The 25,557-nt window shown below is 42.4% G+C and overlaps 1 protein-coding gene across 2 annotated transcripts in view; it reads left to right on the forward strand.

Moving 5' to 3' along the window:
* The first annotated feature begins 16,634 nt into the window (after window positions 1-16,634).
* The window catches only part of LOC129866812 (bcl-2-like protein 13), a 42,159-nt gene continuing 33,236 nt past the window's right edge, over window positions 16,635-25,557 (forward strand). The window contains exons 1-2 of one of the 2 annotated variants that reach the window (XM_055939727.1): window positions 16,635-16,858; window positions 17,503-17,682. In XM_055939727.1, coding sequence (XP_055795702.1) covers window positions 17,532-17,682 — 151 coding nt within the window. In that variant the 5' untranslated portion in view covers window positions 16,635-16,858; window positions 17,503-17,531. Of the gene's footprint in view, window positions 16,859-17,502; window positions 17,683-25,557 lie in introns of those variants that run through there. The other variant, XM_055939728.1, reaches the window with a different exon arrangement.

Here is a 25,557-nt window from a genome sequence, read left to right on the forward strand (position 1 = left end):
ATTTCCTGAAGTCCACAATCATCTCCTTTGTTTTGTTGACATTGAGTGTGAGGTTATTTTCCTGACACCACACTCCGAGGGCCCTCACCTGCTCCCTGTAGGCCGTCTCGTCGTTGTTGGTAAACAAGCCTACCACTGTAGTGTCGTCCGCAAACTTGATGATTGAGTTGGAGGCGTGCATGGCCATGCAGTCGTGAGTGAACCGGGAGTACAGGAGAGGGCTCAGAACGCACCCTTGTGGGGCCCCAGTGTTGAGGATCAGCGGGGCGGAGATGTTGTTACCTACCCTCACCACCTGGGGGCGGCCCGTCAGGAAGTCCAGTACCCAGTTGCACAGGGCGGGGTCGAGACCCAGGGTCTCGAGCTTGATGACGAGTTTGGAGGGTACTATGGTGTTAAATGCTGAGCTGTAGTTGATGAACAGCATTCTCACATAGGTATTCCTCTTGTCCAGATGAGTTAGGGCAGTGTGCAGTGTGGTTGCAATTGCGTCGTCTGTGGACCTATTGGGTCGGTAAGCAAATTGGAGTGGGTCTAGGGTGTCAGGTAGGGTGGAGGTGATATGGTCCTTGACTAGTCTCTCAAAACACTTCATGATGACGGAAGTGAGTACTACGGGGTGGTAGTCGTTTAGCTCAGTTACCTTAGCTTTCTTGGGAACAGGAACAATGGTGGCACTCTTGAAACATGTGGGAACAGCAGACTGGGATAAGGATTATGTCCGTAAACACACCAGCCAGCTGGTCTGCGCATGCTCTGAGGACGCGGCTGGGAATGCCGTCTGGGCCTGCAGCCTTGCGAGGGTTAACACGTTTAAATGTTTTACTCACCTCGGCTGCAGTGAAGGAGAGCCTGCAGGTTTTGGTAGCGGGCCGTGTCAGTGGCACTGTATTGTCCTCAAAGCGAGCAAAAAAGTTATTTAGTCTGTCTGGGAGCAAGACATCCTGGTCCGCGACGGGGCTGGTTTTCTTTTTGTAATCCGTGATTGACTGTATACCCTGCCACATACCTCTTGTGTCTGAGCTGTTGAATTGCGACTCTACTTTGTTGAGAATAGAAAAGAAGTACGGGAAAAACACGCTGGTTGACCTAACTAAACATACAAGACGAACTGGCACAGAGAGACAGGAAACACAGGGATAAATACACTGGGGGAAATAAGCGACGCCTGGAAGGGGTGGAGACAATCACAGGAACAGGTGAAACAGATCAGGGCATGACAGCAATCATTGGAAAACCAACTGGACGATCTACAATCAAGACTATCGTACCAACAGGACATTAAAAACTGTAATATCTTATGTTTCACCGAGACTTGGCTGAACGACGACACAGATAATATAGAGCTGGCTGGCTTCTCTGTGTTTCAGCAGGACAGAGCAGCTACATCTGGTAAGACGAGGGGCGGGGGTGTGTGTCTATTTGTCATTAACTCCTGATGCGCGATGTCTAATATTAAAGAAGTCTCGAGGTATTGCTCGCCTGAGGTAAAATACGGCATGATAAGATGTAGACCACACTATCTACCAAGAGAGTTCTAATCTATATAATTCGTAGCTGTCTATTTACCACCACAAACCGATGCTGACACTAACCTGTCTAGGATCAGCGTGGCCTTAGCGGCACCCTCCCCCCCCCCCCCCCCCCCACTGAAAAACCAGCGCCGCGAAATTCAAAAAAAATATTTTTTTTAAATATTTAACTTTCACACATTAAAGTCCAATACAGCTAATGAAAGACACAGATCTTGTGAATCCAGTCAACTTGTCCGATTTTTAAAATGTTTTACAGGGAAGACACAATATGTAAAGATGTACATCTATTACCTAAAAACACATTAGCATAATCCACCATCTTTTATTTGTCCACCAACACCAGTAGCCATCACCAATTCGGCTAAACTAAGATATTTATAGCCCCTAACCAACAAAAAAACTCATCAGATGACAGTCTGATAACATATTTATGGTATGGGATAGGTTTTGTTAGAAAAAAGTGCATATTTCAGGTAGATGGCATAGGTTACAATTGCACCCACCGTCACAAATGGAATAGAAAAACTACTTAGAGCAACGTGTTTACCTACTTACTAATCATCAAACATTTCGTAAAAATACACAGCATACACGAATCGAAAGACACAGATCCTGTGAATACAGACAATATTTCAGATTTTCTAAGTGTCTTACAGCGAAAACACAATAAATCGTTATATTAGCATAGCACATAGCACATAGCAGCCCAGCATTGATTCTAGCCAAAGTGAGCGATAACGTCAACATCGCCAAAAATATATTAATTTTTTCACTAACCTTCTCAGAATTCTTCAGATGACACTCCTGTAACATCATATTACACATTCCATATAGAGTTTGATCGAAAACGTTTATATTTAGCCACCAAAATCATGGTTAGACAATGTGAAATGTAGCTCAGCTGGTCAGAAAATGTCCTTGCGCCACTTAGACAGTGATCTACTCTTATACATAAATACTCATAAACGTGACTAAAAAATATAGGGTGGACAGGGATTGATAGACAATTTAATTCTTAATACAATTGCGGAATTACATTTTTTAATTTATCCTTACTTTTCAATACAGTTTGCGCCAAGCGAAGCTACGTCAAAAAACATGGCGTCCTAAGCCACTAAAATGTTTCGACAGAAACACGATTTATCATAATAAAAATGTCCTACCTTGAGCTGTTCTTCCATCAGTATCTTGAGCAAAGGATCCTTTCTTGGGAGTAATCGTCTTTTGGTGGAAAGCTGTCCTCTTGCCATGTGGAAATGCCAACTGCGTTCGGGATGAACTGAAAAGCGTGCCCAGCTATTCACATCGTTTCAAAAATAAATGTCCCAAAATCGCACTCAACGGATATAAATTGCTATAAAACGCTTTAAATTAACTACCTTATGATGTTTTTAACTCCTATAACGAGTGAAAAGATGACCGGAGAAATATAACAGGCTAAACTAACGCTTGGAACAGGTGCGGGCCGGTGTCCTCTAGGCGCATGACGCAGCTCCAAAAGAATGACTAGCCTCAGGGTTTTTTCATTTGTAGTGCCTGTGAACGCGCAATCGACCCCATTGGAATCGTCATCACGTAAAGGCATCCAGGGGAAGACGTAAGAAGTGTCCGTATAGTCATAGCAATAACAGTGCCCTTTTAACTGACTTCAGAACAGTGGCCAACATTTCTCAAATCTGACTCCATGTCAGGGAAATTGCTGTAGAATGGGCTCTGTTCCACTTAGAGACAAAATTTCAACTCCTATAGAAACTATAGACTGTTTTCTATCCAATAATAATAATAATATGCATATTGTACGATCAAGGATTTTGTGGGAAGCCGTTTCAAAAATTACCCAATTAGCATAAATAGTCTCAACAGCGCCCCCATCCTCAACAGGCTAAGACCGCACTCAACGAGCTGTGTAAGGCCATAAGCAAACAAGGAAATGCTCACCCAGAAGCTGTGCTCCTAGTAGCCGGGGACTTTAAAGCAGGCAAACTTAATTCTGTTTTCCCTCATTTTTACCAGCATGTCACATGTGCAACCAAAACACCTCTAGACCACCTTTACTCCACACACAGAGATGCACACAAAACTCTCCCTCACCCTCCATTTGGCAAATATGACCATAATTCTATCCTCCTGATTCCTGCTCACACGCTAAAATTATAGCAGGAAGTACCAGTGACTTGCTCAATACGGAAGTGGTCAGATGACGTGGATGCTACATTACAGGACTGTTTTGCTAGGACAGACTGGAATATCTTCTGGGATTCATCCAATGGCATTGAGGAGTATACCACATCAGTCACCGGCTTCATCAATAAGTGCATCGACGACGTCATCCCCACAGTGACCGTACGTACATATCCCAACCAGAAGCCATGGATTACAGGCAACATCCGCATCAAGCTAAAGGCTAGAGCTGCCGCTTTCAAGGAGCAGGACACTAATCCGGACACTTATAAGATATCCTGCTACGCCCTCAGACAAACCATCAAACAGGCAAAGCGTCAATACAGGACTAAGATTGAATCGTACTACACCGGCTCTGATGCTCGTCGGATGTGGCAGGGCTTGAAAACTATTACGGACTACAAATGGAAACCCAGCCACGAGCTGCCCAGTGACACGAGCCTACCAGACGAGCTAAATGCTTTTCATGCTCGCCTCGTGGCAAGCAACAATGAATCATGCATGAGAGCACCAGCTGTTCCGGACAACTGTGTGATCACGGTCTCTGTAGCCGAAGTGAGCAAGACCTTTAAACAGGTCGACATTCACAAAGCCGGGGGGCCAGACGGATTACCAGGACGTGTACTCAAAGCATGCACGGACCAACTGGCAAGTGTCTTCACTGACATTTTCAACCTCTCCCTGGCCAAGTTTAAAAACATTTTTTTAAACTTATTTTACCAAGTAAGTTGATTTACAGCAACAGCCTGGGAATAGTTACAGAGGAGAGGAATGAATTAGCCAATTTTAACCTGGGGATGATTAGGTGACCATGATGGTATGATGGCCAGATTGGGAATTTAGCCAGGACATCAGGGTTAACACCCCTACTCTAACAATAAGTGCCATGGGATTTTTAGTGACCACAGAGAGTCAGGACACCCATTTAACATCCCATCCGAAAGACAACACCCAATCACTTCCCTGGGGCATTAAAAATTATTTTAGACCAGAGGAAAGGGTGCCTCCTACTGGCCCTCCAACACCACTTCCAGCAGCATCTGGTCTCCCATCCAGGGACCAACCAGGACCAACCCTGCTTAGCTTCAGAAGCAAGCCAGTAGTGGAAAGTAGTGTGGTATGCTGGAGTCTGTAATACCTACATGTTTCAAACAGACCACCAGAGTGCCTGTGCCCAAGAAAGTGAAGGTAATCTTCCTAAATGATTACCACCCGTAGCACTCACGTCGGTAGCCATAGTGCTTTGAAAGTCTGTTTATGGCTCACATCAACACCCTCATGCCAGAAAACCTAGACCCACTCCAATTCACATACCGCCCCAACAGATCCACAGATGATGCAATCTCAATCGCACTCCACGCTGCCCTTTCCCACCTGGACAAAAGGAACCCCTCCCTCTGCAACTGGATCCTGGACTTCCTGACGGGCCACCCCCAGGTGGTAAGGGTAAGCAACAACACATGTACCACCCTGATCCTCAACACTGGGGTCCCTCAGGGGTGTGTGCTTAGTCCCCTTCTGTACTCCCTGTTCACCCACGACTGTGTGGCTAAGCACGACTCCAACACCATCCAACACCCCTCTCTCCACTGGGATTGGGATTCACCAAAAGCACTCACTGGCTTACTGGTGCTCTTTCATGCCGTCCCTGGGAGGGGTGCATCACTTGAGTGGGTTGAGTTACTGACGTGATCTTCCTGTCTGGGTTGGCGCCCCCCCTTGGTTTGTGCTGTGGTGGAGATCTTTGTTGGCTATACTCGGCCTTGTCTCAGGATTATAAGTTGGTGGTTGAAGATATCCCTCCAGTGGTGCGGGGGCTGTGCTTTGGCAAAGTGGGTGGGGTTATATCCTTCCTATTTGGCCCTGTCCGGGGGTATCTTCGGATGGGGCCACAGTGTCTCCTGACCGCTCCTGTCTCAGCCTCCAGTATTTATGCTGCAGTAGTTTGTGTCGGGGGGCTAGGGTCAGTTGGTTATACCTGGAGTACTTCTCCTGTCTTATCCAGTGTCCTGTGTGAATTTAAGTATGCTTTCTCTAATTCTCTCGTTCTCTCTTTCTTTCTCTCTCTCTGAGAACCTGAGCCCTAGGACCATACGTCAGGACTACCGGGCATGACGACTCCCTGCTGTCCCCAGTCCGCCTGGCCTTGCTGCTATTCCAGTTTCAACTGTTCTGCCTGCGGTTACGGAACCCCTACCTGTCCCAGACCTGCTGTTTTCAACTCTTAATGATCGGCTATGAAAAGCCAACAGATTTATTCCTGATTATTATTTGACCATGCTTGTCATTTATGAACATTTTGAAAATCTTGGCTCTCTCTAATTTTCTCCTTCTCTCTTTCTTCCTCTCGGAGGACCTGAGCCCTGGGACCATACGTCGGGACTGCCGGGCGTGGTGGCTCCTTGCTGTCCCCAGTCCGCCTGGCCTTGCTGCTGTTCCGGTTTCAGCTGTTCTGCCTGCGGTTATGGAACCGCCACCTGTCCCAGACCTGTTGTTTTTCAACTCTTAATGATCGGCTATGAAAAGCCAACTGAAAATTATCCATGATTATTATTTGACCATGCTTGTCACTTATGAACATTTTTGAACATCTTGGCATAGTTCTGTTATAATCTCCCCCCGGCACAGCCAGAAGAGGACTGGCCACCCCTCATAGCCTGGTTCCTCTCTAGGTTTCTTCCTAGGTTTTGGCCTTTCTAGGGAGTTTTTCCTAGCCACCGTGCTTCTACACCTGCATTCTAGCTGTTTGGGGTTTTAGGCTGGGTCTCTGTACAGCACTTCGAGATATTAGCTGATGTACGAAGGGCTATATAAAATAAACTTGATTGATTGATTAAGTTTGCAGACGACAAAGTGGTAGGTCTGATCACCGACAACGATGAGAGCCTATAGGGAGGTGGTCAGTGACCTGGCAGTGTGGTGCCAGGACAACAACCTCTCAATGTGAGCAAGACAAAGGATCTGATTGTAGACTATATGAAAAGGAGGGCCGAACACACCCCCATTAACATCGATGGGACTGAAGTGGAGCGGGTCGAGCGTTTCAAGTTCCTTGGTGTCCACATCACCAAACTATCATGCTCCAAACACACCAAGACAGTTGTGAAAAGGGCACGACAACACCTCTTCCCCCTCAGGAGATTGAAAAGATTTGGCATGGGTCCCGAGATCCCCAAAAAGTTCTACAGCTGCATCATCGAGAGCATCCTGACTGATTGCATCACCGCCTGGTATGGCAACTGCTCGGCATTTGACCGTAAGGCGCTACAGAGGGTAGTGTGTATGGCCCATTACATCACTGGGGCCAAGCTTCCTGACATCCAGGACCTATATACTAGGCGGTGTCAGAGACTCCAGTCACCCAAGCCATAGACTGTTCTCTCTGCTACCGCACGGCAAGCGGTACTGGAACGCCAAGTCTAGGACCAAAAGGTTCCTTAACAGTTTCTACCCCCAAGCCACAAGACTGCTGAACAACTAATCAAATGGACACCTGGACTATTTACATTGCTGCCCCCCCCCGCCCCCCCCCCCCTTTGTTTTTCAACTGCTGCTACTCACTGTTTATTATCTATGCATAGTCACTTTACAAATGACCTGATCCAGACAGATCTTTTGAGTTAAATATCATTACATTTTAAATGTAGGATTTTGGAATGTATGCATTAATTCATCAATTACACAACTGTCACGGTTCCTCCTCTGCCTTGCAGGGGCGGTTCCTCCTGCAGGCAGAGGAGGGTCGTTAGTGATTGGAGCCACCTGGGCTCAGGGTATAAACTGTTTCACTAATCACTTCTCTCTCTCTCTCTCCCTCTGCTCCTCCAGGTATGATCCTGTTTTGTTTGTTCCTTTGTAGTTTTGCATAGTTTTCACTCAGTCATATTCACACATCCATGCACTTTACATACACCTTACATCATGATACTTCCACACCTCATTCCTTTTTCTTAGTTTAAGTTCATAGTTTGTTTAATAATAAAGAACACTTTTAAATTGGCCTATACCTGTTGTTCGTGTCCCCTCATTTTTGTCACAGGCTATGAGCCGGCTTGTGACACAACCATACAATCAGTTTGACTCTGTTTTTTTACCAAACTACATAACGGTAATAATTTATTTGAATGGTAAAACTATTGATAAACTGGGTAAATCAAGATGTAGCCTTGGCCTATTCACAATACAGGTGAAAGCATGGTCAATAGGAGTGTGAGCGTGCAGTTATTGAGCTTGTTTTGGCTGATTTCATTAGGCTACAGATTTTTTTTAAACTATCTTTCCCTTCCATTTGGGACTTATTTTATTATACTGTTCAACAACATTTGCATAGAAGGAAAATATTTTATTCAAGTCTCTAAGACCCATGATGTCGAGGCTCAAGCAAATATGATCTTGACTGGAGGTGTGAGGCGGGAGAGACAAAGCGAATGAATAACGTTTCTGGTAACAATCAGCTTTGAAATCAGAAATATTTTTGCGTTATGGTTTGTTATATTATCACAAACAAAGTACTAGGGTAGTGAATTGATATTAGCTTCAGCTGTAAGCTAGCAAAGAAAGTTAACTTTCAGCTTTGTAGGCTTCCGGAAGTGGTGGGAAAAGTACTCAATTGTCATACTTGAGTAAAAGTATAGATACCTTAATATAAAGTTACAAGTAAAAGTCAGCCAGTAAAATACTATTTGAGTACGGTAAAAGTCTAAAAGTATTTGGTTTTAAATATACTTAAGTATCAAAAGTAAAAGTATAAATAATTACAAATACTTATATTAAGCAAAGCAGATGGCACCATTGTCTTGTTTTTAAAATGTACAGACAGCCAGGGGCACACTCCAACACTTAGACATTATTTACAAAAGATGCATTTGTGTTTAGTGAGTCCGCCAGATCAGAGGCAGTAGGGATGACCACATGTTATCTTGATAAGTGCATGAATTTGACCATTTTCCTGTCCTGCTAAGCATTCAAAATGTAATGATTTACTTTTGGTTGTCAGGGAAAATGTATGGAGTAAAAAGTACAATATTTATTTTGGAATGTAGTGAAATAAAACTAGTAAAATAAAGTACAGATACCTAAAAAAACGACTTAAGTAGTACTTTGAAGTATTTTTACTTAACACCACTGGCTACCGGTATCTTCCTGCCGAGTAAAGTGTTCTAGCCTGTAATATACATCGTTTTGTGAACAGTAATTAACAGTTTAAACAATTCTACATGCCTTGTTGCATTATTGAAGTGTGTTAACTTCAGTGCAGCATTAACGGTGAAGATGCAGCCCAGACTCCCAATGAATGCAGTGGTTCATTAGGACAAGCTAGAGTAAATGGAGCAGGCAAGGTGCGCTCGCGCTATAAGGGGACATGGGCTGCAGTGATAGACAGACTTGATCCTCTCTCAATCAGTTGACGCTGTGAGACATTTGACAGAAGTACCGAAAGTAACATTCTAGTAACGAACCGTTTTTCATGTTATCAATGGGTTCATCTGACTCTGGGTAAGTAGAAGGTAGCAATTGCCAAAATGTCGCACTATCCGTTTGAATTGGGATCCGTCTTCAGCTGCGTTTCATTTTATTCTTTATGGCGGTTTGATCGCGGGGGAGGCACTAGTTTCAAGTGTATTAGTCTATAAATACACCTCTTAGCCAAAAGTAATCTCTCCCATGTCTTATTCGACTAGTGGTTGTTCTGAAATGTTTATTGTTTGCCTACATTTTACTCCCTCCATGTTTAATTTAACACACATGCATTAATTTCGGTTGCCTATCCTGACGTGAAGTTTGTTCTATAGAAAGTATTTGACTCTAGTGACACAATTAAGGATATTAGAAGGGGGGGGGGGGGGGTTCGGCAAGGACAATTTCTTGTCTGCTGAAATCCCTTTGCGATTCTAAGTAGAAACCATAGGTTTGTAGCCACCGGGTCGGCACGAATTGTGTTCTAACAAGATAATGAACGGTTTCCCACTGTGATAAGTAGAGATGGCAGGGAGATTCTCGATGTATTTCATGCTTTACCTTGACCCTTTAACATTTCAACGGGGTAAGGGCGTCCCAAGGAGCCCGATAGCACGGTTCTATTTCCCATTCGGCTTTTTAGAATCCACTCCAACTGTTGGACGAATGGGGAAATAAACTGATATGTTCTTCTGCTGGTCGATCTGCTTTTCTTTTTTTCTCATAATACTCCATGAACTTGAGCTCCAGACAGCCCTCCTCAATGTTAAACTCCACTTCTGTCTGTAGGAGCAGACAGACATCTGTTAATAGTCTGTATGCACAGCCTAATAAATAAGCATGAGCTGGCACACACCCAAACAAGTTGGTAGAGGTGCGGACTAACGGCAGATAACTGTAGGCTATAAAAAAATAAATAGCCCACATACAAGCTCCCAGTAATTGATCACCTATCTAAAAATACGGACCCCTAGTGGTCTGAACATTGACTGACATCAGGCCGTTTTTATGAACAAGTCTGCTAAATGAACATATTTTTTCTACAGTTTATCAGCGTGCAGCCAAGATGTTCCCTTTGTTGATGATGCTTATTGTGCGGTTGAACCAAAATATTACATGTAACAAAGATTACATAAAAACAATGAAATATGTATATGCATTGAAATAATGTATGTTGATAATAATACAATGTACAACATAGGATTGTTGCAATATGATAATAGCCTAATATATTCAACATGTTGTAAACTGCCTTTTAATAGTTTAATTTGTCTTTATCACCAATCTAATAACTAAGAAACCAGCAAGATGGTAAGGCAGTGTATGACCTTTGCATCAATTTCTTCTGCTTTCTCATTGGCTTCCTGTTCAATGAAGGCCATCAAATGCTTGATCTGTCAAGGATTTGGATGAATAAAGAATGTTTAGCCTATGTCAACTCATACCATGATATACAAGAACCTATTTAAATTATCCTCTTTATCACTGAGATGTTTCATTTTTTTCATTAACACTCTAATAACTATGACACACCCCTCACTACTGTCATTGGTTGCACTAATTGTACTGTTAACTAGCTAGGCGGTTTGACATTGTTGGCGAGAGCTGACAAATATATAACTAACGCAGAGGAGGCTGGTGGGTAGAGCTATATGAGGACGGGCTTATTGAAATGGCTGGAATGGAATCAAACGTGGAAACTACATGTTTGACTCCATTCCATGTATTTCAATTCAGCCATTACAACGAGTATGTCCTCCTATAGCTCCTCCCACCAGCTTCTTCTGCGTTAATTATACACTTGTCAGCTCTCACCCACAATGTCAAACCAGCTAGTTAACTTTAGATATGTCAGGGCACTTAGCATTTTTGAGCATGTCCTCCTATATCTCCTCCCACCAGCCTCCTCTGCACTAACTTTATATCTCACAGAGCAGACCTATTAGTATAGTTCGCTAGGAGGAAATAGAGGACCCTTTCCACTTTATAAGACTAGTGTGTTAACTAGCTAGAGTTTGAACAACATTTTGCAACAGCTAGCTATCTAACAACATTACCCCGTTTGAGCGCAATGGCTGGTTACTCATCTGTTGTTTTTGCTTAACGTTACTAATCAATGTAGCTAACTAACAACTAGCTAATAACACTCAGTTAACTGGTTTGACGAGTTATTCATTTGTTCATGCACGACACATTTGGGGCTGATGACAAGCAACAAAACTGGCATGGTAGTTAAGCTGACTGGATGACAGTAAACTGCTCATTCACTAGGGTCCGTTATTGAAGTGCCGCGCATATTTGTCTTAACATGTTGAGATGGAGGACACGCAGCGCCATTGATAGTGTAACGACCCTGTGTTTATAAGCGCGGAAATCGACTCTGCCGCTCGAGCATGCTTTTGCGGCACAGTCGATAGCGCGCCGGACCTCGGGCTAGGAGGTCGAGGGTTCGAGACCTGCTCCCTGCTGTTTCATTACAATAGGGTTGCCAGGTAAAACGAAAATTATAAGCCAATGAATACTCAAAACCCGCTCTCATGGCCTGAAAACTAGCCCAACATTTTTCTGCAGAAAGGGGAGTTGCCACGTTTATCCAATAGGTGTCTTCATATTGACAATCTAAATACAACTGCTGAATTGGCTTTACCTTGTTCTCTGCATTACTCCCTTTGTTATTGGTTCATCACACCAAATGATTTAATCTGAACTATATAAGTGATCGATAGTAAATGGTTAAGACATATGTTTCTTTCAGAAAACATTGTGAAATGGTGTTACTACAAGTCATATTGCTCTAAAATATGAAAGTATGAAAATCAGTCATCCATCCCTCTGGAGGAAGATAGAAAGGAAAGAGGAGACCCATCATGGGTCCAGTACATTGAGGGAGTTGTATTCTACTATTAAATTAATCACTACTATTATAAATTGACTAATGGAACAAATCGGTTTCTCTCTGTCTTCACCTCTGTGCCACTACGTGCCACTCCCTCTCTCGGGACTTCAACTTTCTGGACAATGTTAGCTAGCTAGCTTGCTATGTACAGGGCTTGAGATCGGTGATTAAACTCAACTCCACAATGTACGATGGAGTTGAGTGGCAACTAGTGTGGGCAACTGGAGCTCTGACATCACATAAGTTATCAAAAACGACTGATTTCAGCACCCAAAGATTATCCCACATTTACACATGACAGAGCTCCAATCGCCGCTCAACTCCATCGCAGAGTTGAGTCTGCTAGGCTCAAGACTAACTTTTTTCAGCACCATCCCGAAGTGCATACTATTCCGGAATAGAACCATTATTTTAAAAGCTAGGGAACCGGTTAATAACGTTATTTTACATTCCAGGCATTTTTTCTAGTCTCACAAAAACGCACAACAAATTACCTATGTAAAGCCCTCACTGCCCTCACTGTCGCTGAAATGTATTCCAGTGTCTGCCTGCAAGCTGAAACTCTTTGACTGTGTGTGCGTGCGTGTATTTAGGCTACCTGCCCTTCTGAAGTATATGTGAACTGTACAAGTTAAACACAAATAACTGACAGAGTTAACAAAAGTGCCAGTGTTTATTACAAGACCAATAAATTACAATAAGAGTCACCAGTATCCCCCAATCCACCCACCGGCTAGGACTATGGCCTAGAGAGTACACACAATGAATCAGCACCAGGACCAGAATATGTATAAGAACACAGGATGTAAGTCTGGCATGTAAAGCACTTCTAGGCAGAAATATGCAAACTTTAATGTATATTCACACTCGTAAGATAGCACACTCATAATTGAACACTCCTTCAGGCTCGTGTACATCAGTACGCCGCTAACTGCATCGTGCCGCTCCGGCAGCCCAAAGTGGCTCGCTTGTGGGTGTGCTGGCAGCATATAGCGGCAGCACGTTCGATTGTGCGTCAAAAATACAGCATAGCAAGTTTGCATGAAGGTCTGGTTATTGAATGGGTAAATAGTTTAATCCATTCTCTGTTTAATGAATTTATTCACAGGTAAATAGTAATATGCTCTAAACCACTTTGGTGACAAACAGACTTTGTTGCCCTTTCTCCAATCATCCACATGGCCGAGGGAACCTATTCAAGTAAGTAAATACATTTTGAAAATGTAAAAAAAACAATGTATCATTAGCTAGCTAGCTAGCTACAGTTCAGGCAAACAAAATGAGCTGCTAACGTAGCTAGATAGCCAACTTTACATACTTTATTGATAGCTAAGTGAATTAAATATCTCTTTGCTAGCTATATTGATGTATTTATCATTCTAAATTAAAAACACAATACCAAATGCATTTGTAGCTAGCTAGCTAACAGCCATTAAAAACACAACTCCAAATGCATTTGTAGGTAGCTAGCTAACAGCCATGGAAGAGGGTGAAAGGATAGCAGCTCCAGCTCTCTAAGAAGGGAGAGAGTAGGTTATTCTGGATAGGGCAGGTACTTTTGTGTAGTTCCACTCCCAAGAAAGAGAAACTGAGGACAGAGATGATAGCAACATAATATTCAGTGATGTCTAATATGAGTGTAATGAAGCCGGTTTCTTGTGATATTTTATGTCCTCAGATACAGAGAGCTGTGAAAGCCTGTCTGCTGATGAAGTGGTCCCAATGAAGAGCAGTGGTTCTCAGTCCTGGTGTCTCAAAGGGGTGCACATTTTTATTTTTGCCTCTGCACTACACAGCTGACTCGAATGATCAACTCATCATCAAGCTTCAAGTGGTATTTATGTATTCATTTGGGATGCTATCCTTGATACGATCCTGCTGTTGTCACATGCTACACTACCCCTTGACATTTTTCACGTTTTGTTACATTACAGCCTTCTTCTAAAATGTATTGAATAAAACAATCCTCATCAATCTACACACAAAAAAAAATTTATTGAATAAAACAATCCTCATCAATCTACACACAAAAAAAATGACAAAGCAAAAACTATTTTTGCAAATGTATTAAAAGTAACAAATAGAAATACCTTATTTACATAAGTATTCAGACCCTTTGCTATGAGACTCGAAATTGAGCTCAGATACATCCTGTTTCCATTGATCATCCTTGAGATGTTTCTACAACTTGATTGGAGTCCACCTGTGGTAAATTCAATTGATTGGACATGATTTGGAAAGGTAAACACCTGTCTATATTAAAAGGTCCCACAGTTGACCGTGCACGTCAGAGAAAAAAACAATCCATGAGATCGAAGGAATTGTCCGTAGAGCTCCGAGAAAGGATTGTGTCGAGGCACAGATCTGGGGAAGGGTATCACAGTATTTCTGCAGCATTGAATGTCCCCAATTACACAGTGGCCTCTTTCATTCTTAAATGGAAGAAGTTTGGAACCACCACGACTCTTCCTAGTGCTGGCCGCCCAGCCAAACTGAGCAAGAAGGGCCTTGGTCAGAGAAGGGCCTTGGTCAGGGAGGTGACCAAGAACCCGATAGTTACTCTGACAGAGCTCTAGGGTTCCTCTGTGGAGATGGGAGAAACTTCCAGAAGAACAACCATGTCTGCAGCACCACCGATCAGGCCTTTATGGTAGATTGGCCAGATGGAAGCCAATCCTCAGTAAAAGGCACATGAAATCCTGCTTGGAGTTTTCCAAAAGGCACCTAAAGACTCTCAGACCATGAGAATCAAGATTGAACTCTTTGGCCTGAATGCCAAGTGTCATGTCTGGAAGAAACCTGGCACCATAACTACAGTGTAGCATGGTGGTGGCAGCATCATGCTGTGGGGATGTTTTTCAGCGGCAGGGACTGGGAGACTAGTCAGGATCGAGGGAAAGATGAACGGAGCAAAGTACAGAGAGATCCTTGATGAAAACCTGATCCATAGCACTCAGAACCTCAGACTGGGGCGAATGTTCACCTTCCAACAGGACAATGACCTTAAGCACACAGCCAAGACAACGCAGGAGTGGCTTCGGGACAGGTCTCTGAAGGTCCTTGAGTGGCCCAGCCAGAGCCCGGAACGAACATCTCTGAATAGACCTGACAATAGCTGTGCAGCGACGCTCCCCATCCAAACTGACAGAGCTTGAGAGGATCTGCAAAGAAGATTGGGACAAACTCCCCAAATACAGGTGTGCTAAGCTTGTAGCGTCATACCAAAGAAGACTCTAGGCTGTAATCGCTGCCAAAGGTGCTTCAACAAAGTACTGAGTATTGCTTCTGAATAATTATGTAAATGTCATATTTCAGTTTTTTATCTTTTATACATTTGCAAAAATGTATAAAAACCTGTTTTTGCTTTGTCATTGTGGGGCATTGTGATGGAAAAAAACGATTTAATCAATTTTAGAATAAGGCTGAAATGTAACAAAATGGGGAAAAAGTCAAGGGGTCTGAATACTTTCCGAATTCACTGTACATAGTCATTGAAGACTGGTCACTTTAATAATGTTTACATAATGTTTTACCCACTTCATAGGTATATACTGTATTCTAGTCAAGGCTCATCCTATATTTAATACTGCTGTACACACCTTTTCTATTGATATACTATCCATAATCTCTATACACACCATCATATAAATGTACATTGAGTGTGCAAAACATCCATGACATAGACTGACCAGGTGAATCCAGTTGAAAGCTATGATCCCTTATTGATGTCACTTGTTAAATCGACTTCAATCAGTGTAGGTGAAGGGGTGGAGACAGGTTAAATAATGATTTTTAAACCATTACACAATTGAAACATGGATTGTGTCATTCAGAGGGTGAATGGACAAGGCAAAATATTTACGTGCATTTGAACGTGGTATGGTAGTAGGTTTGTGTCAAGAACTTTGATTATGATTTCATTTCTGGAAGAAAAAAAACATGTCTTCATCATTCACTATCAATCCTTTCTATAGTTCAGATTACATCTTTTGATTTGATGGACCAATAACAAAGAGAGAAATGCAGAGAAAAAGGTAAAGCAATTTTACCAGTCGTTTTTACATTGTCATTATACACCTATTGGATAAATGTGGCAACTCCTCTCTTGCTGCGAAAAAAAATGGTGGGCTAGTTTTCAGGCCTTGGCAGTTTTGATTGGTCCCAAAAAGCGTTGACCTGGCAACCCTAGTGACAACTCTCATTTTTGGTCTGCGTGGAATCATTTTATTAAATGTTTTAATTTTTCTTTCTGTAAAGTACAATATTCATATCTACTGTATTGGAGTTTTTTAAAGAAATGTGCACAATTTAATTGAACTTTACTTTGCTCAGGCGCTAGAACATCAAAATACACTTGACCATATACAGTAGCTAATTTAATTGAGTAATAATTTGATGATAATTTGATGATAACAGGGTGGATAATCCTTTTTTTTTTTTTTTTTTTTTTACATATTATAAATACAACAAGCATATGAGCATTTTGTTGTATACCATGAGTGTGTTTATGCAATTAATAAATTAATCAGCTAATTTAAATAAATGAAAACGCCCTTTGACCTCTCCCAAACCGAGGCGCATGTTATCCTCATGATGGCTACACAGCCCCTAAATTAGAGACGTGCGGGGCAAGTTTTTGTTGGAAAGGACCGAGATTAAAAAAAACTCGACATACCCTGGTGACATCCATAACTGTTTTGCTACTACCGGTACTAGTGTGTGGAACGTGTTTAAAGTTTTGTTGCTCAACACGTGCCTTTGTCAGGACTGCATTTGCCTCTGGAAACGAGTAAGTCGTGTGTCAGTCAAAGATAGTGTGTCTTTACGATAATGAACTTTCTCTTCAATTGTAGTGCCATATTGATATTTAACGGACCCTGCTTTTTTAGGTTAGTACGCTCAGTGTAGGCTGACATTGTGTAGTGAGTAGTACACTAGCTATAGCTAGCTGAATTAGCTAACGATTATCGCGGGTATCGAACAGTACTCAAATGTTGACTAAATACTGTAACTACTTGATGGTTCATACCCAATGTGTGTTGTGAAAGGTGCTTTGTGTTTGGATACACTGTCTACTGAAAATGTAGCTATCATTCATGCAAAAAATTGCCTCGAGTTTGTAGTTGCAGTGCATCATTGCAGTCGCACCATGATATGAATGGTATGATGAGATAGTGGCCAGGCTATGCTGTTATTAATGAACAGATGTTGAGTTGTTGGTGCCTCAGTCTTTGTCTCTGCTTCTGGTGTCATCCCCAGACATGCAATCCAAAAAGTAGTTTTGACCATGTGTTTTTGTGCCTCATAACTGGATGAAATGTGCACAGTGCTTTATTTGTAGATTTCCTACTTTGTTTCTGACCTTAAACCCATATATGCTCTTACTAGACACATTGACTGTAATAACCAGTGTGCTTTTCTTTCTACTTTCAGAAGTTTGATATTTTTCCACATTTGACTGCATGTGCCTGAGAGTCGGACCCTGCATCTCTTCAATGGCTGCCTTGTGCTCCACCTCTGTGCCTGAGGGTTTCCACTATGAGACTAAGTACATTGTTCTCAACTACCTGGGCCTCCTTCCCCCCTCCCAGCTACTGTCCACTGCTCGAGGAGGTAAGGGACAGGCTGCACCCCCTTACCACTCACACTAAATCAGGATTTATGGATGGGCTGCTTCCCGTTCCTAATTCTCCACCACTAGCACACTCTCCACCATGTATTTAAAATTGGTGTAAGCATTTTTGTTTATACCAATGCGAGAGCGTGTACGAGTGCCCACTTCGGTAAATAATTGGGGTGCAGACAACATCTATACAGATTGCCTGCCAGTGCCCATCCCCCTTTTCATTGGCTCTCATTAGAAATATGTAATTGCTGTCTTGGTCTCTGGCTTGAAAACCTGCCCAGTAGCTTTAGTACAGAGGCTGTTCTGTATTCTGCCTGGGTTGAGCTAGTGGACTGTTAGTCTTTTCTTGTCCTAATTCTGGGAGCTCACACAAACATGGTCAGCACGCATGTGTCAATCGAAGCTTCCTGGAGTCCTACCATGCCTTTACAGAATGGATGGGCAGCTTGTGTTGGCACCACTTCCAAGAATGTTGGTATCTCTACCCTAGTTATGTGGAGACAGAACAGAATCTAGTAATGTTGACAGTAGGGTTGGTCGATATTACAACGGTATCATCTATCAACGATGATTGGCAACATGCAGTAAAGAATGGAGTAGGGCAGCACACAAGGGACATTCCGAATCCTACCTCATTTGCACATGCTGTATATAGATTTTTCTACTGTATTATTGATTGTATGTATGTTTGTTTATTCCATGTGTAACTGTATGTGTCGAACTGCTTTGCTTTATCTTTGCCAGGTCGCAGTTGCAAATGAGAACTTGTTCTCAACTAGCCTACCTGGTTAACTAAAGGTGAAATATATCAAATTAAAAACATTCAGAGTAATCTGCCTTTTCCTATTTGTTTTTGTAATGGACACTCCTTAACTATATTCTGTTTAGTTGTTTTCAAAAACCTAGGCAATATTCCCTTCTCCATTCAATATTACTTTGGGCTAGGCTACGCTTTCATCGATTTATGCATGCATGCTTTTTCTCCCGATCAAACAATGAATGCATTGAACAGAGTTGTTTGAATAGCCTAAAAACGTAATAGGGCCAGGGGACTAATCATGAGAGAAGAAACCATATCAATATAGAAAAATCGATTTGACAAGTTTAAGCTTATTAAGAAAGAAATAATACGTGAGGGGCAGGAAAATCCGTCCATGTGAGGTTGAAAACCAAATGGCCAATAACCTATCCTCATCTTAGGTCTATTATAAAAGCTTTAAGACAAATTTAAAGTTTTATAAACAGAAACCTATTTCCCAAATATTCTAATAGCCTAAGAAGGCACTATTGTCCTGAAGTTGCCACTTTCAAAAAGAGCAAGAATGGAAGTCGGAGTCTTATAGGCTGGTCTCAATCACAGCTTAATTAGAGATGATAAACAATAGCCTATTAAGAGAGGAGGATGAGGCAAAGCAATTATTATCAATTTCTGAAGATGGTAGACTTCGCTTCTATCCAGCCTTGGTTTTTATAACCTAACTCATTACAGTAAGGCCTGTTCCTTGTCAGTTGACTGTCAATTTTCTCCATGTGAGCGATCCATGCTGGATCTCCACCAGAAAATCGTTTTAGAAAATATTTGCCAGCACTTAGCTTCTGCCCAGGCTTTCAACAACATTTATTTATTTATTTTCAATTTTATTTATTTAACCAGGTAGGCCAGTTGAGAACAAGTTCTCATTTACAACTGCGACCTGGCCAAGATAAAGCAAAGCAGTGCGACAGAAACAACACAACAGAGTTACACATGGGATAAACAAACGTACAGTCAATAACACAATAGAAAAATCTAAATACAGTTGAAGTCGGAAGTTTATATACCTTAGCCAAATACATTTAAACTCCAGTTTTTAACAATTCCTTACATTTAATCCTAGTAAAAATAACCTGTCTTTGGTCAGTTAGGATCGTCACTTTATTTTAAGAATGTATAATGTCAGAATAATAGTAGAGAATGAATTATTTCAGCTTTTATTTCTTTCATCACTTTCCCAGTGGGTCAGAAGTTTACATGCTACCAAATAATAATTGAGTCTATTGCGTTTACATTGTTTAACTTGGGTCAAATGTTTTGGGTAGCCTTCCACAAGCTTCCCACAATAATTTGAGCGAATTTTGGCCCATTCCTCCTGACAGAGCTGGTGTAACTGAGTCATGTTTGTAGGCCTCCTTGCTTGCACACACTTTTTCAGTTCTGCCGACACATTTTCTATAGGATTGAGGCCAGGGCTTTGTGATGGCCACTCCAATACCTTGACTTTGTTGTCCTCAAGCCATTACACTAAAATAACACATCCTAGATCCGAATTAATGAAATATTCTTATTAAATACTTTTTTCTTTACATCGTTGAATGTGCTGACAACAAAATCACACAAAAATGATCAATGGAAATCAAATTTATCAACCCATGGAGGTCTGGATTTGGAGTCACACTCAAAATTAAAGTGGAAAGCCACACTACAGGCTGATCCAACTTTGATGTAATGTCCTTAAAACAAGTCAAAGTGAGGTTCAGTAGTGTGTGGCCTCCACGTGCCTGTATGACCTCCCTACAACGCCTGGGCATGCTCCTGATGAGGTGGCGGATGGTCTCCTGAGGGATCTCCTCCCAGACCTGGACTAAAGCATCCGCCAACTCCTGGACAGTCTGTGGTGCAACGTGGCGTTGGTGGATGGAGCGAGACATGATGTCCCAGATGTGCTCAATTGGATTCAGGTCTGGTGAACGGGCGGGCCAGTCCATAGCATCAATGCCTTCCTCTTGCAGGAACTGCTGACACACTCCAGCCACATGAGGTCTAGCATTGTCTTGCATTAGGAGGAACCCAGGGCCAACCGCACCAGCATATGGTCTCACAAGGGGTCTGAGGATCTCCTCTCGTTACCTAATGGCAGTCAGGCTACCTCTGGCGAGCACATGGAAGGCTGTGCGGCCCCCAAAGAAATGCCACCCCACACCATGACTGATCGCCAAATCGGTCATGCTGGAGGATGTTGCAGGCAGCAGAACGTTCTACACAGCGTCTCCAGACTCTGTCACATGCTCAGTGTGAACCTGCTTTCATCTGTGAAGAGCACAGGGCGCCAGTGGCGAATTTGCCAATCTTGGTGTTCTCTGGCAAATGCCAAACGTCCTGCACGGTGTTGGGCTGTAAGCACAACCCCCACCTGTGGACGTCGGACCCTCATGGAGTCTGTTTCTGACCGTTTGAGCAGACACATGCACATTTGTGGCCTGCTGGAGGTCATTTTGCAGGGCTCTGGCAGTGCTCCACCTGCTCCTCCTTGTACAAAGGCGGAGGTAGCGGTCCTGCTGCTGGGTTGGTGCCCTCCTACGGCCTCCTCCACGTCTCCTGATGTACTGGCCTGTCTCCTGGTAGCGCCTCCATGCTCTGGACACTACGCTGACAGACACAGCAAAACTTCTTGCCACAGCTCGCATTGATGTGCCATCCTGGATGAGCTGCACTACCTGAGCCACTTGTGTGGGTTGTAGACTCCGTCTCATGCTACCACTAGAGTGAAAGCACCGCCAGCATTCAAAAGTGGCCAAAACATCAGCCAGGAAGCATAGGAACTGAGAGGTGGTCTGTGGTCACCACCTGCAGAACCACTCCTTTATTGGGGGTGTCTTGCTAATTGCCTATAATTTCCACCTTTTGTCTATTCAATTTGCACAACAGCATGTGAAATTTATTGTCAATCAGTGTTGCTTCCTAATTGGACAGTTTGATTTCACAGAAGTGTGATTGACTTGGAGTTACATTGTTGTTTAAGTGTTCCCTTTATTTTTTTGAGTAGTGTATTTTGTGAAGTGCAAGCTTCCCCCTTTTCCCTCCAAACATGACGATGGTCATTATGGCCAAACAGTTATAGGACATTTCTCCAAAAAGTACAATCTTTGTCCCCATGTGCAGTTGCAAACCATAGTCTGGCTTTTTTATGGTGATTTTGGAGCAGTGGCTTTTAACTTGCTGAGTGGCCTTTCAGGTTATCTCGATATAGATCTAATATTACTGTGGATATAGATACTTTTGTACCTGTTTCCTCCAGCATCTTCACCAGGTCCTTTGCTGTTGTTCTGGGATTGATTTGCCCTTTTTGCACCATAGTATGTTCATCTCTAGGAGACAGAACGTGTCTCCTTTCTGAGCGGTATGACGGCTGCGTGGTCCCATGGTGTTTATACTTGCATACTATTGTTTGTACAGATGAACGTGGTACCTTCAGGCATTTGGAAATTGCTCCCAAGGATGATCCAGACTTGTGGAGGTCTACAATATTTTTTCTGGGGTCTTGGCTGATTTCTTTTGATTTTCCCATGATGTCAAGCAAAGAGGCACTGAGTTTGAAGGTAGGCCTTGAAATACATCCACAGGTACACCTCCAATTGACTCAAATGTCAATTAGCCTATCAGAAGCTTCTAAAGCTATGACATCATTTTCTGGAATTTTCCAAGCTGTTTAAAGGCACAGTCAACTTAGTGTATGTATACTTCTGACCCACTGGAATTGTGATACAGTGGATTATAAGTGAATTAATCTGTCTGTTAACAATTGTTGGAAAAATTACTTGTCATGCACAAAGTGATGTCCTAACCAACTTGCCAAAACTGTAGTTTGTTAACAAGAAATTTGTGGAGTGGTTGAAAACTAGTTTTAATGACTCCAACCTAAGTGTATGTAAACTTCCGACTTCAACTGTATAAGATTTTTGCAATTCGTTCCAGTTGTTGGCAGCAGAGAACTGGAAGGAAATGCAGCCAAAGCAGGAGTTGGCTTTGGGGATGACCAGTGAAATATACATGCTGGAGCGCGTGCTACGGGTTGGTGCTGCTATGGTGACCAGTGAGCTAAGGCCGGGCTTTACCTAGCAAAAACTTATAGATGACCTGGAGCCAGTGGGTTTGGTGATGAATATGAAGCGAGGGCCAGCAAACAAGAGCATACAGGTCGCAGTAATGGGTAGTATATGGGGCTTTGGTGACAAAACGGATGGCACTGTGATAGACTGCATCCAATTCGCTGAGTAGAGTGTTGGAAGCTATTTTGTAAATGACATCGCTGTTGTCAAGGATCGGTAGGATAGTCAGCTTTACCAGGGTATGTTTGGCAGCATGAGTGAAGGATGCTTTGTTGTGAAATAGGAAGCCGATTTCTAGATTTCATTTTGGATTGGAGATGCTTAATGTCTGGAAGGAGAGTTTACCAGACACCTAGGTATTTGTAGTTCTCCACATATTCTAAGTCAGAACCATCCAGAGTAGTGATGCTAGACGGGCGGGTGTGTGCAGGCAGCGATCGGTTGACGAGCATGCATTTAGATTTACTTGCATTTAAAACCAGTTGGAGGCCACGGATGGAGTGTTGTATGGCATTGAAGCTAGTCTGGATGTTTAAGTGTCAAAAGAAGGGCCAGAAGTATACAGAATGGTGTCGTCTGCATAGAGGTGGATCAAAGAATCACCCACAGCAAGAGCGACATCATTGATGTATACAGAGAAAAGAGTCGGCCAGAGAATTGAACCCTGTGGCACCCCCGTAGACTGCCAGAGGTCCGGACAACAGGCCCTCCGATTTTACACACTGATCTCTATCTGAGAAGTAGTTGGTGAACCAGGCGAGGCAGTCAATTGAGAAACCAAGGCTTTTGAGTCTTCTGATAAGAATGGGGTGATTGAGAGTCAAAAGCCTTGGCCAGGTTGATGAATACGGCTGCACAGTATTGTCTTTTATTGATGGCGGTTATGATATCGTTTAGGACCTTGAGTGTGGCTGAGGTGCACCCATGACCAGCTCGGAAACCAAATTGCATAGCGGAGAAGGTATGGTGGGATTTGAAATGGTTGGTGATCTGTTTGTTAACTTGGCTTTCGAAGGCAGGGTAGGATAGATATCGTTCTGTAACAGTTTGGGCCTGGAGTGTGTCCCCCTTTGAAGAGGGGGATGACCGTGGCCGCTTTCCAATCTTTAGGGATCTCCGATGATATGAGAGGTTGAACAGACTTGTACTAGGGGTTGCAACAATTGCTGCGAATAATTTTAGAGAGGGTCCAGATTGTCTAGCCCGGCTGATTTGTAGGGGTCCAGATTTTGCAGCTCTTTCAGAACATCAGCTATCTGGATTTGGGTGAAGGAGTAATGGGGGGCTTGGGCAAGTTGCTGTGGGGGTGCAGAGATGTTGCCCGGGGTAGCCAGGTGGAAAGCATTGCCAGCCGTAGAAAAATGCTTAATGAAATTCTCGATTATCGTAAATTTATCGGTGGTGACAGTGTTTCCTAGCCTCAGTGCAGTGGGCAGCTGGGAGGAGGTGCTCTTATTCTCCATGGACTTTACGTTGTCCCAGAACTTTTTTTCGTAACACAAACTTGGAGATTGTGTTACAGGATGCAAATTTCTGTTAGGAAAGCAAAGGCAAGCTTTTCCAAACTGCCTGTGTATATTGGTTCCTAACTTCCCTTAATTCTTACGGCTGAGATCCCGTTAACAGGATCGACTTGACAGCAGCCAGTGAAATTGCAGGGCGCCAAATTCAAACAACATATCTCATAATTAAAATTCCTCAAACATACAAGTATTTGACACCATTTTAAAGATACACTTGTTCCAAATCCAGCCACGGTGTCCGATTTAAAAAAAAAAAAAAAAAAATGCTTTACGACGAAAGCACACCATCTGATTATGTTAGGTCAGTACCTAGTCACAGAAGAACACAGCCATTTTTCCAGCCAAAGAGAGGAGTCACAAAAAGCAGAAATAGAGAAAATTAATCACTAACCTTTGATCTTCATCAGATGACACTCATAGGACTTCATGTTACACAATACATGTATGTTTTGTTTGATAAAATTCATATTTATATCCAGAAATCTTAGTTTACTTTGGCGTGTTATTTTCAGTTATGTTTTGCCTCCAAAACATCCAGTGATTTTGCAGAGAGCCACATCAATTTACAGAAAACTCATAATAAACTTTGTTAAAAGATACAATTGTTATGCATGGAATTATAGATAAACTTCTCCTTAACTTCTTCTGGCTGCAAGCCCGAGGTCGGTACGCTTATGACAACAGCCAGCTCAAGTGCAGGGCGCGAAATTCAAAATATATTTTTTAGAAATATTTAACTTTCACACATTAACAAGTCCAATACAGCATTTGAAAGATAAACATCTTGTGAATCCAGCCAACATGTCCGGTTTATAAAATGTTTTACAGCGAAAACACCACGTATATTTATGTTAGCTCGCCACCAAATACAAAAAAGGACAGACATTTTTCACAGCACAGGTAGCATGCACAAAACCAACCTAACTAACCAAGAAACAACTTCATCAGATGACAGTCTTATAACATGTTCTATGTTTTCGAAAAATTTGCATATTTGAGCTATAAATCAGTTTTACATTGCAGCTACCATCACAGCTACCGTCAGAAATGGCACCGAAGCAGCCAGAGTAATTACAGACACCAACGTCAAATACCTATACTCATCATAAAACATTTCTGAAAAATACATGGTGTACAGCAAATGAAAGACAGGCATCTTGTGATTCCAGCCAATATTTCTGATTTCTTAAGTGTTTTACAGCGAAAACACTATAGCATTATATTAGCTTACCACAATAGCCAGAAACACAAGCCATTTTGACTAACCTTGATAAGCTTCATCAGATGACAGTCCTATAACATCAGGTTATACATACACTTATGTTTTGTTCGAAAATGTGCATATTTAGAGCTGAAATCAGTGGTTATACATTGTGCTAACGTAGTATCTTTTTCACACAACGTCCGGATATTTTTCTGACACTCACATATTCTGACCAAATAACTATTCATAAACATAACTAAAAAAGACAT

The sequence above is a fragment of the Salvelinus fontinalis genome, chromosome 12 (assembly GCF_029448725.1).
Source record: "Salvelinus fontinalis isolate EN_2023a chromosome 12, ASM2944872v1, whole genome shotgun sequence".
Classification (NCBI taxonomy): domain Eukaryota; kingdom Metazoa; phylum Chordata; class Actinopteri; order Salmoniformes; family Salmonidae; genus Salvelinus; species Salvelinus fontinalis.